Source organism: Leuciscus leuciscus (assembly GCF_965113295.1).
Source record: "Leuciscus leuciscus genome assembly, chromosome: 5".
In the NCBI taxonomy this organism is placed as follows: Eukaryota; Metazoa; Chordata; class Actinopteri; order Cypriniformes; family Leuciscidae; genus Leuciscus; species Leuciscus leuciscus.
Window position 1 is genome coordinate 52,744,105 of NC_138729.1, and position 17,719 is coordinate 52,761,823.

At 40.3% G+C, this 17,719-nt stretch overlaps 1 protein-coding gene and 1 long non-coding RNA gene across 6 annotated transcripts in view; one reads left to right on the forward strand and one right to left on the reverse strand.

Annotated features, from left to right (window-relative positions):
- Positions 1–17,719, forward strand: part of cita (citron rho-interacting serine/threonine kinase a) — a 139,165-nt gene that overhangs the window by 43,788 nt on the left and 77,658 nt on the right. For all 5 annotated transcript variants that reach the window (XM_082171199.1, XM_082171200.1, XM_082171202.1 and 2 more), the window contains exons 11-12: positions 14,694–14,799; positions 16,046–16,189. In XM_082171199.1, the coding sequence (XP_082027325.1) occupies positions 14,694–14,799; positions 16,046–16,189 (250 nt within the window). The remainder of the gene's footprint in view (positions 1–14,693; positions 14,800–16,045; positions 16,190–17,719) is intronic.
- LOC309499861 overlaps positions 8,151–17,719 on the reverse strand; it is a 128,990-nt gene continuing 119,421 nt past the window's right edge. The window contains exon 3 of the long non-coding RNA XR_014206373.1: positions 8,151–9,216. This is a non-coding gene — a long non-coding RNA (uncharacterized lncRNA). The remainder of the gene's footprint in view (positions 9,217–17,719) is intronic.

Genomic DNA, 17,719 nt, shown 5'->3' on the forward strand with positions numbered 1-17,719 from the left:
ATGCGTTTATCAGGCAGTGCGATAGAACAACATGCGTTTATCAGGCAGTGCGATAGAACAACATGCGTTTATCATGAATTCGATAGAAGAGCATGCGTTTATCAGGCACGCGATAGAAGAACATGCGTTTATCAGGCACGCGATAGAAAAACATGCGTTTATCAGGCATGCGATAGAAAAACATGCGTTTATCAGGCATGCGATAGATAAACATGCGTTTATCAGGCATGCGATAGAAAAGCATCAGGCATGCGATAGAAAAACATGCGTTTATCAGGCAGTGCGATAGAAAAACATCAGGCATGCGATAGAAAAACATGCGTTTATCAGGCGTGCGATAGAAAAACATGCGTTTATCAGGCGTGCGATAGAAAAACATGTGTTTATCAGGCGTGCGATAGAAAAGCATGCGTTTATCAGGCAGTGCGATAGAAAAACATCAGGCATGCGATAGAAAAACATGCGTTTATCAGGCGTGCGATAGAAAAACATGCGTTTATCAGGCGTGCGATAGAAAAACATGTGTTTATCAGGCGTGCGATAGAAAAGCATGCGTTTATCAGGCAGTGCGATAGAAAAACATGCGTTTATCAGGCATGCGATAGAGAAACATGCGTTTATCAGGCATGCGATAGAAAAACATGCGTTTATCAGGCATGCGATAGAGAAACATGCGTTTATCAGGCATGCGATAGAAAAACATGCGTTTATCAGGCATGCGATAGAAAAACATGCGTTTATCAGGCGTGCGATAGAAAAACATGTGTTTATCAGGCGTGCGATAGAAAAGCATGCGTTTATCAGGCAGTGCGACAGAAAAACATCAGGCATGCGATAGAAAAACATGCGTTTATCAGGCATGCGATAGAACAACATGCGTTTATCAGGCAGTGCGATAGAACAACATGCGTTTATCAGGCAGTGCGATAGAACAACATGCGTTTATCATGAATTCGATAGAAGAGCATGCGTTTATCAGGCAGTGCGATAGAAGAACATGCGTTTATCAGGCATGCGATAGAAAAGCATGCGTTTATCAGGCATGCGATAGAACAACATGCGTTTATCAGGCAGTGCGATAGAACAACATGCGTTTATCAGGCAGTGCGATAGAACAACATGCGTTTATCATGAATTCGATAGAAGAGCATGCGTTTATCAGGCACGCGATAGAAGAACATGCGTTTATCAGGCACGCGATAGAAAAACATGCGTTTATCAGGCATGCGATAGAAAAACATGCGTTTATCAGGCATGCGATAGATAAACATGCGTTTATCAGGCATGCGATAGAACAACATGCGTTTATCAGGCAGTGCGATAGAACAACATGCGTTTATCATGAATTCGATAGAAGAGCATGCGTTTATCAGGCACGCGATAGAAGAACATGCGTTTATCAGGCACGCGATAGAAAAACATGCGTTTATCAGGCATGCGATAGAAAAACATGCGTTTATCAGGCATGCGATAGATAAACATGCGTTTATCAGGCATGCGATAGAAAAGCATCAGGCATGCGATAGAAAAACATGCGTTTATCAGGCAGTGCGATAGAAAAACATCAGGCATGCGATAGAAAAACATGCGTTTATCAGGCGTGCGATAGAAAAACATGCGTTTATCAGGCGTGCGATAGAAAAACATGTGTTTATCAGGCGTGCGATAGAAAAGCATGCGTTTATCAGGCAGTGCGATAGAAAAACATCAGGCATGCGATAGAAAAACATGCGTTTATCAGGCGTGCGATAGAAAAACATGCGTTTATCAGGCGTGCGATAGAAAAACATGTGTTTATCAGGCGTGCGATAGAAAAGCATGCGTTTATCAGGCAGTGCGATAGAAAAACATGCGTTTATCAGGCATGCGATAGAGAAACATGCGTTTATCAGGCATGCGATAGAAAAACATGCGTTTATCAGGCATGCGATAGAGAAACATGCGTTTATCAGGCATGCGATAGAAAAACATGCGTTTATCAGGCATGCGATAGAAAAACATGCGTTTATCAGGCGTGCGATAGAAAAACATGTGTTTATCAGGCGTGCGATAGAAAAGCATGCGTTTATCAGGCAGTGCGACAGAAAAACATCAGGCATGCGATAGAAAAACATGCGTTTATCAGGCGTGCGATAGAAAAACATGCGTTTATCAGGCGTGCGATAGAAAAACATGTGTTTATCAGGCGTGCGATAGAAAAGCATGCGTTTATCAGGCAGTGCGATAGAAAAACATGCGTTTATCAGGCATGCGATAGAGAAACATGCGTTTATCAGGCATGCGATAGAAAAACATGCGTTTATCAGGCATGCGATAGAAAAACATGCGTTTATCAGGCATGCGATAGAAGAACATGCGTTTATCAGGCATGCGATAGAAGAACATGCGTTTATCAGGCATGCGATAGAAAAACATGCGTTTATCAGGCATGCGATAGAAAAACATGCGTTTATCATGCATTCGATAGAAGAGCATGCGTTTATCAGGCATGCGATAGAAGAACATGCGTTTATCAGGCATGCGATAGAACAACATGCGTTTATCAGGCATGCGATAGAAGAACATGCGTTTATCAGGCATGCGATAGAAGAACATGCGTTTATCAGGCAGTGCGATAGAAGAACATGCGTTTATCAGGCATGCGATAGAAGAACATGCGTTTATCAGGCATGCGATAGAAGAACATGCGTTTATCAGGCAGTGCGATAGAAGAACATGCGTTTATCAGGCATGCGATAGAAGAACATGCGTTTATCAGGCATGCGATAGAAGAGCATGCGTTTATCAGGCATGCGATAGAAGAACATGCGTTTATCAGGCATGCGATAGAACAACATGCGTTTATCAGGCATGCGATAGAAGAACATGCGTTTATCAGGCATGCGATAGAAGAACATGCGTTTATCAGGCAGTGCGATAGAAGAACATGCGTTTATCAGGCATGCGATAGAAGAACATGCGTTTATCAGGCATGCGATAGAAGAACATGCGTTTATCAGGCAGTGCGATAGAAGAACATGCGTTTATCAGGCATGCGATAGAAGAACATGCGTTTATCAGGCATGCGATAGAACAACATGCGTTTATCAGGCATTCGATAGAAGAGCATGCGTTTATCAGGCATGCGATAGAAGAACATGCGTTTATCAGGCATGCGATAGAAGAACATGCGTTTATCAGGCATGCGATAGAAAAACATGCGTTTATCAGGCATGCGATAGAAGAACATGCGTTTATCAGGCATGCGATAGAAGAACATGCGTTTATCAGGCATGCGATAGAAGAACATGCGTTTATCAGGCATGCGATAGAAGAACATGCGTTTATCAGGCATGCGATAGAAGAACATGCGTTTATCAGGCATGCGATAGAAGAACATGCGTTTATCAGGCATGCGATAGAAGAACATGCGTTTATCAGGCATGCGATAGAAGAACATGCGTTTATCAGGCATGCGATAGAAGAACATGCGTTTATCAGGCATGCGATAGAACAACATGCGTTTATAAGGCATGCGATAGAAGAGCATGCGTTTATCAGGCATGCGATAGAAGAACATGCGTTTATCAGGCATGCGATAGAACAACATGCGTTTATCAGGCATGCGATAGAAGAACATGCGTTTATCAGGCATGCGATAGAAGAACATGCGTTTATCAGGCATGCGATAGAAGAACATGCGTTTATCAGGCATGCGATAGAACAACATGCGTTTATCAGGCATGCGATAGAAGAGCATGCGTTTATCAGGCATGCGATAGAAGAACATGCGTTTATCAGGCATGCGATAGAAGAACATGCGTTTATCAGGCAGTGCGATAGAAAAACATGCGTTTATCATGCATTCGATAGAAGAGCATGCGTTTATCAGGCATGCGATAGAAGAACATGCGTTTATCAGGCATGCGATAGAACAACATGCGTTTATCAGGCATGCGATGAAAAACATGCGTTTATCAGGCACGCGATAGAAAAACATGCGTTTATCAGGCATGCGATGAAAAACATGCGTTTATCAGGCATGCGATAGAAAAACATGCGTTTATCAGGCATGCGATAGAAAAACATGCGTTTATCAGTAGAGATGCACCGATTACAATTTTCTGGGCCGATTCCGATTTTTCATTAAGTTTGACCTGCCGATACCGATTTTAGCCGATTCCGATTTTATTTTTTCTAACCACTTTACAGCACACACAAATATTTATTTTATATCTTTTCTGTAATAGAACATTTTACAATTTGCATAGTAAAATTTTTTTTCAACAGATAAATGCTATAAAATAGAACTATATAAATTACTCCAGGTGTGGGTAATTAACACACATCTAAAGTGCAGTGTTATGGAAGAACCATTTCCTTTTCACATTCAATATCCAATCATTTTTTTATACATGTATTTAGCAAACTAAACGTCTGTATGAAAACAGGGAATGGCGATAAAATAATATATAAATAGAAAATAAAATAAATATAGCCTTGCAGTATAAAGATATTTCTCAAAGCACACACACACAGGCCTATTGCTTTCCTGTAGCTCAGTGGTAAGAGCATTGCGTTTACAACGCAAGGTTGTGGGTTCGATCCCAGGGGATTGCACATACCTATGTATAAATGTATAGGATAATGCAATGTAAGTCGCTTTGGATAAAAGCGTCTGCCAAATGCATAAATGTAAATGTAAATGTATTGCAATCACTTGTACAAACTGAATAATAAAAAAAGTTTAAATGGGTACATTTTCTATAAATATTAGTGTTCGTTTTCTTTTCTGACATTGCCTACTCCAGTTCTTGTTAAAACACGCAAATTCTGTGCATTTTGGGCACTTTTTTGTGAAACCGTATTTAGGCTATTTTGTCCATCAAAAGTGTGCTTTCCCTTTAAATGAGCGTGAGCAGTGCAGCAAATAGACTCGGTGCCGAAACACGCGCTTCACTGCTCGCGACGCTCCTGCTTGACGCTCACGCGCTGCTCCCGCTCCCGTTGTGAATGCACTCATTGGTTAACATGCACGCCGGAAAAAAATATGCGCTTGCGGTCTGAACGGACGTAATTCACAAGGTTTCCTACATGTGTGTTCCGTGTGCACGTGTGATGCTGATGTTGCGCGATGTTAATCATGCGGCGCCCGAGTGCATTTGACCGGCATAAAATCGGTATTTGTCAGACTGACCGACCGGTCACGGCCGATCACGTGAAAATCGGCCAATTCCGGTCACCAGCCGATCAATCGGTGCATCTCTATTTATCAGGCATGCGATAGAAAAACATGCGTTTATCAGGCATGCGATAGAAAAACATGCGTTTATTAGGCATGCGATAGAAAAACATCAGACATGCGATAGAAAAACATGCGTTTATCAGGCATGCGATAGAAAAACATCAGGCATGCGATAGAAAAACATCAGGCATGCGATAGAAAAACATCAGGCATGCGATAGAAAAACATCAGGCATGCAATAGAAAAACATGCGTTTATCAGGCATGCGATAGAAAAACATCAGGCATGCGATAGAAAAACATGCGTTTATCAGGCATGCGATAGAAAAACATGCGTTTATCAGGCATGCAATAGAAAAACATGCGTTTATCAGGCATGCGATAGAAAAACATGCGTTTATTAGGCATGCGATAGAAAAACATCAGACATGCGATAGAAAAACATGCGTTTATCAGGCATGCGATAGAAAAACATCAGGCATGCGATAGAAAAACATCAGGCAGGCGATAGAAAAACATCAGGCATGCAATAGAAAAACATGCGTTTATCAGGCATGCGATAGAAAAACATCAGGCATGCGATAGAAAAACATGCGTTTATCAGGCATGCGATAGAAAAACATGCGTTTATCAGGCATGCGATAGAAAAACATGCGTTTATCAGGCATGCGATAGAAAAGCATGCGTTTATCAGGCAGTGCGATAGAAAAGCATGCGTTTATCAGGCATGCGATAGAAAAACATCAGGCATGCGATAGAAAAGCATGCGTTTATCAGGCATGCGATAGAAAAGCATGCGTTTATCAGGCAGCGCGATAGAAAAACATGCGTTTATCTGGCAGTGCTACAGAAAAACATGCGTTTATCAGGCATGCGATAGAAAAACATGCGTTTATCAGGCATGCGATAGAAAAACATGCGTTTATCAGGCAGTGCGACAGAAAAACATCAGGCATGCGATAGAAAAACATGCGTTTATCAGGCAGTGCGATAGAAAAACATGCGTTTATCAGGCAGTGCGATAGAAAAACATGCGTTTATCAGGCAGTGCGATAGAAAAGCATGCGTTTATCAGGCATGCGATAGAAAAACATGCGTTTATCAGGCATGCGATAGAAAAACATGCGTTTATCAGGCATGCGATAGATAAACATGCGTTTATCAGGCAGTGCGATAGAAAAGCATGCGTTTATCAGGCATGCGATAGAAAAACATCAGGCATGCGATAGAAAAACATGCGTTTATCAGGCAGTGCGATAGAAAAGCATGCGTTTATCAGGCATGCGATAGAAAAACATCAGGCATGCGATAGAGAAACATGCGTTTATCAGGCAGTGCGATAGAAAAGCATGCGTTTATCAGGCATGCGATAGAAAAACATGCGTTTATCAGGCAGTGCTACTGAAAAACATGCGTTTATCAGGCATGCGATAGAAAAACATGCGTTTATCAGGCATGCGATAGAAAAACATGCGTTTATCAGGCAGTGCGACAGAAAAACATCAGGCATGCGATAGAAAAACATGCGTTTATCAGGCAGTGCGATAGAAAAACATGCGTTTATCAGGCAGTGCGATAGAAAAACATGCGTTTATCAGGCAGTGCGATAGAAAAACATGCGTTTATCAGGCAGTGCGATAAAAAAGCATGCGTTTATCAGGCATGCGATAGAAAAGCATGCGTTTATCAGGCAGTGCGACAGAAAAACATCAGGCATGCGATAGAAAAACATACGTTTCTCAGGCAGTGCGATAGAAAAACATGCGTTTCTCAGGCAGTGCGATAGAAAAACATGCGTTTATCAGGCAGTGCGATAGAAAAACATGCGTTTATCAGGCATGCGATAGAAAAACATGCGTTTATCAGGCATGCGATAGAAAAACATGCGTTTATCAGGCATGCGATAGATAAACATGCGTTTATCAGGCAGTGCGATAGAAAAACATGCGTTTATCAGGCAGTGCGATAGAAAAACATGCGTTTATCAGGCAGTGCGATAGAAAAACATGCGTTTATCAGGCAGTGCGATAGAAAAACATGCGTTTCTCAGGCATGCGATAGAAAAACATGCGTTTCTCAGGCATGCGATAGAAAAACATGCGTTTATCAGGCATGCGATAGATAAACATGCGTTTATCAGGCATGCGATAGAGAAACATGCGTTTATCAGGCATGCGATAGAGAAACATGCGTTTATCAGGCAGTGCGAAAGAAAAACATGCGTTTATCAGGCAGTGCGATAGAAAAACATGCGTTTATCAGGCAGTGCGAAAGAAAAACATGCGTTTATCAGGCATGCGATAGAGAAACATGCGTTTATCAGGCAGTGCGATAGAAAAACATGCGTTTATCAGGCAGTGCGAAAGAAAAACATGCGTTTATCAGGCAGTGCGATAGAAAAACATGCGTTTATCAGGCAGTGCGATAGAAAAACATGCGTTTATCAGGCAGTGCGAAAGAAAAACATGCGTTTATCAGGCATGCGATAGAGAAACATGCGTTTATCAGGCAGTGCGATAGAAAAACATGCGTTTATCAGGCAGTGCGAAAGAAAAACATGCGTTTATCAGGCAGTGCGATAGAAAAACATGCGTTTCTCAGGCAGTGCGATAGAAAAACATGCGTTTATCAGGCAGTGCGATAGAACAACATGCGTTTATCAGGCATGCGATAGATAAACATGCGTTTATCAGGCAGTGCGATAGAAAAACATGCGTTTATCAGGCAGTGCGATAGAAAAACATGCGTTTATCAGGCAGTGCGATAGAAAAACATGCGTTTATCAGGCATGCGATAGAAAAACATGCGTTTCTCAGGCATGCGATAGAAAAACATGCGTTTCTCAGGCAGTGCGATAGAAAAACATGCGTTTATCAGGCAGTGCGATAGAAAAACATGCGTTTATCAGGCAGTGCGATAGAAAAACATGCGTTTATCAGGCAGTGCATGTGGACACCCGCACAGGATTCTAGTTTTACAGTCCAGTCGTGTCTGATTGGATCGCAGTGGCACTTCAGATCTTGGTACCGTCGGCTCTACCGAACAGCTCATCATAGCTGTACTGGGCGGGTTTGTATTTCTCATCTCCATAAACATATAGTAAAGCTTATGCAAGAGCTAGAAATCTATTTATCCTTTGCTGATACTTCCTCGTCATCATGGAGAGCGCAGTTCATGGTTGCATAGCAACGACAGACGCCACGGGAGCGCACACGCTTGTGGAGAGAAGAAAGCGGCGCAGCCGATATGATGCGTTGCTCTATGAAACCCATTTATTTAAGGCGCGTTTGTGTGGATCATGCGTGGATCAACATTGGTTCAGCGCAGAGACAGCGACTTTGTTCAAAAAACTTTTCGCACACGTGCACCTACATGCATTTAACAGTTCGCACACATCTATTTTTAGTCACGAATGCGAGTGAAATGCTCGTACTGTCGAGTCCTGTAGTGGCGTTTGACATTCACCTCATTGTGGAGTAAAAGCGCATTAACGATGTGATATGTCGTGCTGAAGCGTCTCTGGAGAGATGGTGTGTGTGTTCAGTTGAGGCAGTGCTGTAATTGGAGTGTGTCCTGTAGGTTCACACTGTAATGACCGGCGGTGTGTAGGTGGCTTCCTCTTCTCTCTGTGACTCATGGTTATTCGAGGTGCGTCGTCTGGTAGATAATTCAAAGGAAATCTAGTTTGTCAGTATAAGAATAGTTTGTGCAATAATGAGCATTCGCCGTCATTCTCTCGCCCTCATGTCGACTTTATTTCTCTGTTCACGCATATTTTTCCATACAGTTACCAGAGACTGTCAGGCTCCAAATGCACCGAGTTAATGATGACAGAATTTACATTTTTGTCCAGTCTTGCTTCTTCAATGTGTGAAGCATTAGAGCACGTGTCTGACATCAGGATTTCATTAGGGATGCACCGATATGAAAATGCATTGATACCGATAATTCTTTATATTTGAAAGCCGATAACCGATATATTGGCCGATAAATCTAAATCCTGATTTTTATATAATTTTTGAGAGCCTGATTACAAAAACAAAAGTCTCACTATTAAAATCCATGTCCCAAACACACAATTATAATGTTCTCATGATAATGTTATGTAGCCGATATGACAGACTTGCGCTGCACATGTTGCACTGAACTGTATTTTCCTTTTTTTGAAGTGATTCCAATCATATTTCAAGCAATTCATAATCATCATGTTGAACAGTGCGCATCTGAAGTGTCTCAGCTGAAGGAAATAATACATTATTTATCGGCTTTAATATATCGGACAAATCTTCTTATTGGACCGATAATGATAAAACTAAAAACGAACATTTATCGGCTGATACCGATATGGTGGCCGATATATCGTGCATCCCTAGATTTCATATCTGAGATTTCACAGTGTGAGTGACAGTATTGGGTTTTGTTTCCAGATGGAGTCATCGCAGCTTCACCTCAACAAACCCTCTGATTATCTGAGAAGTGGTTTATGATTCTGACCATATCTAATCTGGAAATAATAATGTTGTTCTTCTGTTAACATGTGGATGGCTGCTGGCATGCAAGATGTTTAATCACATTGTTTTACATTACTTGACTCCAGCTGCTCAGTATATTGGATCTGTGCATTAGCTCTTAAAGTGACAGCAGCCCAATAAACCTGCTACTGTCTGTGTCATTAATATTAATCAAACAACAAAAGACAAAAAGAAAATCGCTCACTGCTCTTTAGTAGATTTAGGATTAATCTATATTTAATTTATACAGTGAAGACTATGCAGTGTTGTTTTATATTTGATTATTTTCAAGGCAAAAAACGTCTTAACGTGCCTAACCCCTTAACCCATTTTCTTTCTTTCTTTCTTTCTTTTTTGGCCTGACTTTTGGTCAAAATGTTGCAAGTTAATAAATGTTTTTGTGAGCATGAATAGCAATGTGCCAGTTCTTTTGTATTCGAGTTAAGGTTTCTTTTTGATCGAGCACCGGCCCGAGTTATTTTAGATGTGTCTTACTTTGAATCCATTTATAAAGAGAGCCATTTACTCTATTCCTGAATGAATCAAATAGATGAATGACTTACTCATTAAGACATTTACTGCCACCTACTCACAGTTTTAGTTTATTAAGAGTGTAATTTCATTAAAAAATTACTTTATTTTTCTATATTAATAAAAAGAAAAACATTAAAGGGAAGGTTCACCCAAAAATTTAAGTTCTGCCTTCATGTCGTTTCAAACCTGTATGACATTTGTTTCTTTTGCGGAACATACGATATTTTAAAGACTCATGATTACCAAACTGTATAGTTTATAACTAATATAGTTATTGTTATAGTTATCATTCTTGGTGTGAATGGGCCTTTAGAGTTTGATTAATTTCTGTGATTCAGTTCAAACTGTTTTGTCAGGTGTATTTAGTGCATGTAAATGACAATGATTAAATATTTTTATTAGTTTTTTTATTTAAAAAACACATGTTCAAAGCAAGTACAGAAATACGAACATCCACATCAAATATTGTGAAAGTGCCAAAACATTGAGAAACCCAGAGTCGCTTTGGTAGGAAAGTGTGTGCTATGCTTATGAATGTAAACCTGTGTTCACCCATTTCTCGTTATAGTTTTTCATAGTTTGTTTGAAGACCTTTTGGAGTCAAGTTGATTTTGTGCATATCAAAGCAAAGTCCTTGTTCTTTAAAGTCCCCCTGTGGTGTAAATCCAGCGTTTAATGTTGTTTATGTGTTTATGTGGTGTTTTTAATCTGCTTTAAGACAAACCATGTGTAAGTTCATAAGTCGACAGCATTGCTGAGTATTTCCTCCTTAAAACTGCAGTGAACCAAAGACAGTCTCAAACACACGCTTTGAAATCGCTGGTGTTTCTGACGTCACAAACTACCTTGTAACCAATCAGATCAACGTGTGATCGTCAACCAGTGGATCTCTGAGCTGAGTGAGTGAGTGGAGGCGGGGCTCATTTGCATATTCATAGAACCGCGCATACTAAATGAGGCAAGGGTGTCGAGTTACATTCAAGATATTTTAAGACATATTTTTTCAAGGAAAAAACACTTAAATATGTAATTTTTGGTGATCAAAGCTGAGTTTTAAGGGATTAAATGATTGACTACAGGGGGACTTTAAAAGAACCGTGGATGCAGGGATTGTTTCATCTTGCAGACGCTCAGGGAGAGGAACCTGCCACACTCATTTACTTGACCTTTCTCGATGGCCGATCGATAGACGCAGCATGTTTGAGCACCACAGGAATGCTGGGAGAACATTAACCGAACATAAGCCGTGAGTCAGCCTTGTCTTTGTCCGTCGGTCGAGCTAAGAATAAGCAATGCGCTCCTGCAGATCAATCGCTACTGTATTCACAGAATGCATAAGTGTGTCTATATCCGTCAGCTGACGCCCACGTCAGGCAGAAAGAGCAAGATGTTTCTCAAGTGTTTGAGTGCAGAAGTTTGGATGCTGATGTTCATGCTTGAATCATCAATAGTTCGATGTTAATGCTGTAATAACCGATTTGCACCTGAAACCTTTATTGATGCCAACTAATGTGAAATGTAATTCTCAACGGCACATTTTCCCATTGCAGTTTATTTTCTCCCTTCATTCTCAAAAGGCACAATTTGAAATGCATAGCGTATAATTATAGTTTAAGGCCCAATTATGAAGTGGGTTGTGGGCCGTTCTGATCAGACCCCTGGGATGCGTCGGGTTTCTCCAAAGGGAAGTCTGTAAGCGCTGGGTAATGGACTGCTTTACAGCAAACAGACAGAACCTCTAATCTCGTTAGACCTCGCCGGTGTGATGCCGTATTTAGATTATTTATTTGCTGTGTGCATTTAGATGCTCTCGAGGGGCTCTTGAAGCTTCAGGCGTTTCTGTTTCACAGCTCCTCTCATGCGTTCAGTTGTGTTTTGATAGGAGGACACCTTCATGGGCATGAGGGACCAGAGACACGGCATCATTGGGGCCTTATGAGGCAGAACATGTGGAGGAAATCGTGGAATACAGTCATAAAAATGGAATATGCATGGAATTCAACTAATTTATTGGATCAATAAATCAACAGTAGTGGTGCACACTTTATATCTCCCAATTGCATGATTAAAAAGGAACAATTTTGAGAAATAAACTCACAATTCTGACGTTTATATCACAATTCTGACTTTATAACATGCAATTGCGAGAAAAGGGTCAGAATTGCGAGTTCTGACATCTTTTCTTAGAATTGTGAGATATAAAGTCCAATAAAAAATGTATTGCAAGTTTATAGCTCACAATTCTGACTTTATAATACCACATTGGGAGATATAAAGTCATAATGGCATGTTATAAAGTCAGAATTATAACTTGCAGTACATTTTTTTATTGGACTTTATATCTCACAATTCTAAGAGATGTCAGAACTCGCAATTCTGACTTTTTTCTCGCAATTGCACGTTATAAAGTCAGAATTGTGAGATATAAACATGCAATTGTGAGAAAAAAAGTCAGAATTGCGAGATGTAAACTCGCAATTGTGAGATAAAAAGTCGCAAAATATCTTTTAAAATGTCTTATTCTGTGGCGTAAACAAGCTTCCATAAGAAAAAGCTGAAATTCTTCGACGGAAATGAATTTATTCCAGAAGAAGCTCAAGAAATGGAGATTGAAGCATCGTGAGGCACCGGATCATTGAGTCTAGAGTTAGAAAATGATCTCCTTTAGCAAGAGTGTTTTTCTTTTCTTCAGGTGGTGATTGTTGTTTCGTTCTGCTCTCGGTGGACGAGCCATCAGCGCGCCGGTCAAAGCCGATGCTCACGAGCCGATTGGTTCGCTCTTTCCCTCCGCTGCAGTATTTTTGTCAGATTTATTCTCTCTCTCTCTCCGTTAGTGTAATGTGTGTTGTGTTTGTGCGGCCGCTGGGATTTTACTCTGTATTTTTGGAACACATTCATCCGTCAGACACACTTTACTCAGTTCTGAATCACTGACATATGATGCATGTGGGAACTCGAGTTGTTTCCTGTCTTTGTTGGTTTGTATTGAGGTTCACATGTCTTTTTATACCGTCGTAGGCGTTCGGTTCACTATATTTAGGCGTTTCTTTCTTTCTTCGAATCCTCTGAGACGTTTTCAACTAGAATCCATCAGTAGTTTGGCTTCCTGAAGAGCGTCTGTGATGCTTTCCAAATATTGCCGTCGAGCAGTGGTGCGAGTGTGGGAGGAGTCTATGTTTGACGGACCAATGTCTGACAGGGGGCGGGGTCGACGAGGTGGGAGGAGAGTTTGGCAAACCTGTGTGGAAACAGTCATTATAGTTTTTTTTTCTTCTTTTTTTTCACAATCTTAATTTCACTCTTAATTATGACTCAGCTGTGTTATAAGTATTTTGATTCCATAATGTGCAGACAAACACATGCACACACACACACACACACACACACACACACACACACACACACACACACACACACACACACACACACACACACACACACACACACACACGTGTATGTAAATGAAGGGCAGTTGTTGTGTTTTTATTACCCTCCGGCCTGGTTTGGAGTTCTGGTATAATCAGCACTTTAGCTTGTGTGTGTGTGTGTGTGTGTGTGTGTGTGTGTGTGTGTGTGTGTGTGTGTGTGTGTGTGTGTCTTTCCCTCCTCAGCACTTTCAGCCGTAATGATCCGATGTCTAATGGCGGAGAGATCTGAGTTCAGATCTCTGAGCAAGACACAAGCATTATATTATGAAATGAGAGAATGAAAACTTTGATAAAGTTTGCATCATAATACTGTTGCCTTCCTGTTTATTAATGTGGCGCATTAATTGCTGTTTATTAATTTATGAATATTTCTCCAATGTTTTTAATTTGATTATGCTGTTCGCAATGCTTCATGGGAAGCTTGTTTCTGTCACAGAATAAAGAATGAAAAAGCGAATTATCTCAGAATTCGAACTTTATAACTCACAATTGTGTTTAAATCTCACATTTTTTTGAAAAAAGTCAGAATTGTGAGATATAAACTCGAAATTGCAAGAATTTTTTTAACCTTTTTAATTTTTTATTCACCGTAGTGGAAACAAGCTTCCATACAAATCTCAGTCAGTCTAATCTAAGACAAATATAATTGTGTTTTCATTTTCAATTCTGTGAAGCTGATCAGAGACGTTTGTGGTTCTGTGACACTTCCGGTTCTTGTTCATGAAGAGAACCTGATTGTTAGTTGATGTTCCCTTACGTCTAATTCATGTCATGCTCATTAATGAATGGCATGTAAAGATGATGTTCGTTGGTGTTGAATTGAGTAATGAATTCACATGAAACTAATGGAGTGTGTAATGAACGTGAAAGGCCGAACAGACGCTTTACGATATTTCCCACATTCCTAGGAAAACAACCGCTCTCACACTCTTGTTATGGGCTCTAGATGAGTGTTGATGTGGTTCTCATAAGGGTTCGTTGTTCTTTGTGTCGTCAGATCGGTCGGCGCAGGACTCAACTCTCCTGCCAAGACCAACTCCATGGAAAAAAAACTGCACATCAAAAGCAAAGAATTGCAAGACACTCAAGACAAATGTCACAAGGTAAGAGTGCAGAGACACCTGGGTGAAGAGATTTCAGGGGTGTGCGATATGTAGTCTATGATTATATTGTAACTGTTGTTGTAAGGATGTGGAAGCTGACATTATCCAGTATGTCCCTCACTTTGCAAAGCAAAAAACAAAGTCTCTGCTTGATGTAGACTTGGAGAATTCAGTTAGAATGATCCTGAAATTCAATATATGGGACAAAAATGCCCTTGTATGATTGTTTTGTCCTATTTTTCTTTATGATATGTTTAATCAATGTCACACAAGCAAGTTTTTCCAGAATATCAACAAGATTTTCAAATGTGATTTTTGTATATTAGTAAAATGTTTACATTTTAGTCACAATATTGTCTGTTTTTGCTTTATTTTTGCCAATCAAACAACTGCAACCGAATCAGAGTGCAACAGAGTGGTGATTAGTTAATGAATGAATCAGCTGTGTGAAAGAATCGGTTGAGTGAATGATTCAATGACTCACTCATCGAGAGAGAGTGAGTGACTTGATAAAACTTGGTTTTAGTTTCATATTTCGTTTCATATATTTTGATTTTCAAAATATTAATTTGCTGTGTTAATGCCCGCATTAGATGCAGGTTTTGTACCACTTCTGCAGTGCAAAAATGTACTGTAATATACTTGTTGATACTGATTTTGTTTGGTTGGTATACAGTGTCTTATTATTCCAGTTGAATTTGATTAAATGCAAGAATTTGACATGATGCATGTCTCTAATAAGGTTAGAAAAATTGCCTTATAAAGGTATAAATGCCCCTGGAAATCAATTCCTTAAAAGTTAAATTAGTTCAATTTAAATGTTTACAAGTTCAGTTTATAAATAGTTTTATTAGTTTAAAAATAAGGAGTCGTCTGTCCACGACAGGCCTAAACTAGCCAAGGTACAAACACACACTTAGGAAAATATTGTCCAATTATCCTTATCGACAAAATACCACAAAATATTTAGATGCTGATTTTTTTTGTTGTTGTCAGTATCACACACGGCTAGTCTGAATGAACACTGAGCTAATATTCCCAGGTAAATCCAGAAAACAGTGCAAACCAACACAAATTGTGTGTACAGTCATACACGTTGAATGGAGAATGAAATACAGTTTCGCTAGCATCGCCGTGTTGTGTTTGCAGAGGTGTAAGTGTCTATCATGCGCAGGTTGTGTTGGCGTGATTGGAGCGCTGCTGTAAAATGCATTTAGACCTGGTGCTTGTGTTTGTGGCCGCTCAGATGGAGCAGGAGATCTCGCGGTTTCAGCGTAAGATGACTGACCTGGAGTCAGTCCTCCAGCAGAAGGATGTGGAGCTCAAAGCCTCCGAGACCCAGAGGAGCATCCTGGAACAGGACCTCGCCACTTACATCACCGAATGCAGCGTGAGTGGAAGATGCTGAACTGTAATATATCAACTATACATTAAATATTTGAAAATGTGCATAAAAATAGCATGCTTTGAGAGCATTCAAATTCAATTCACATTTATTTGTATAGCGCTTTTCACAATACACGTAATTTCAAAGCAGCTTTACAGAAAATGCCACTTTACAATTTAGAGTGATCAGGGGCCGTTTCACAAAGACAGACTTTGACTGTGGCTTAGATATAGTAGATAGTCAGACTTCAGATAGACATCTTAATCAGACCGTTGCACAAAGCACTTAAGACTCTGACTATCTTAAGTAGGACTACACTGCAATGCATTCTGGGTAAAATAAGACACTTTTCAAAACAAAAAACATGGCGGATCGAGTAAGCGCATTCAGCCGCTCAGTGCAGTTTACCCCAGCGGAACATATGTGTGTGTTGGAGGAGTATAACAGTTACAAGGACATTTTACTTGGGAAATTTAGCGGAGAATGTAGTAACAAGAAGAAATGTTTAAATTATGAGCCATTTTCCCTTTTCTTTTGGCTGTTTGTAATGTAACTGATTGTTACTGCTGGTTGCCACGGTAACATAGAGTCTTAGACCTAAGTTAGCCTGGGGGTAAGTTAGCCTGGGGGTAAGTTAGCCTGGGGGTAAGGTGTCTGGGGGTAAGTTAGCCTGGTGGTAAGGTGTCTGGGGGTAAGGTGTCTGGGGGTAAGTTAGCCTGGGGGTAAGGTGTCTGGGGGTAAGTTAGCCTGGGGGTAAGGTTTCTGGGGGTAAGTTAGCCTGGGGGTAAGGTGTCTGGGGCTAAGTTAGCCTGGGGGTAAGTTAGCCTGGGGGTAAGGTCTCTGGGGCTAAGTTAGCCTGGGGGTAAGGTGTCTTGGGGGTAAGTTAGCCTGGGGGTAAGTTAGCCTGGGGGTAAGGTCTCTGGGGCTAAGTTAGCCTGGGGGTAAGGTGTCTTGGGGGTAAGTTAGCCTGGGGGTAAGGTGTCTGGGGGGTAAGTTAGCCTGGGGGTAAGGTGTCTAATGTTTTTGGTCTAAATTAAGTCAGTCTTTATTTTTGTGAAACAGTCTAACTTGCATTAGCCTAGTCTATGAGCAAACTTTAGACTTGTCTAACACTATAGACCGGTCTAAAATAGCTTTGTGAAACCGGCCCCTGTTATCAGAGGAAACTGTCTAAGTTATGTATTTCAGAAATGTACATATACTAAATCACAGTTAATTTAAACAATGTAATAATTTAATGCAGAAACAATGCGAGTAATGGATATTTGTTTATTAACAAATGTCATTTATTGTTTTATTCTGTAAAAAAAACATGCACATAAACTACGATAGAAACACATTTACTGAATAAATTCCTGGATGCACATGTGACTTAATAGATCATGTGATTGATTGGATAACTGGACTAACCAACGGACCAATCGCATCACACTCCACACTGTAACATGATTTTTTCAGTTTGGAAATAAAACAAAGATTATTGAAGTACATTTTAGAAGAAAACAATCCTGCATACATCTACATATAATACAT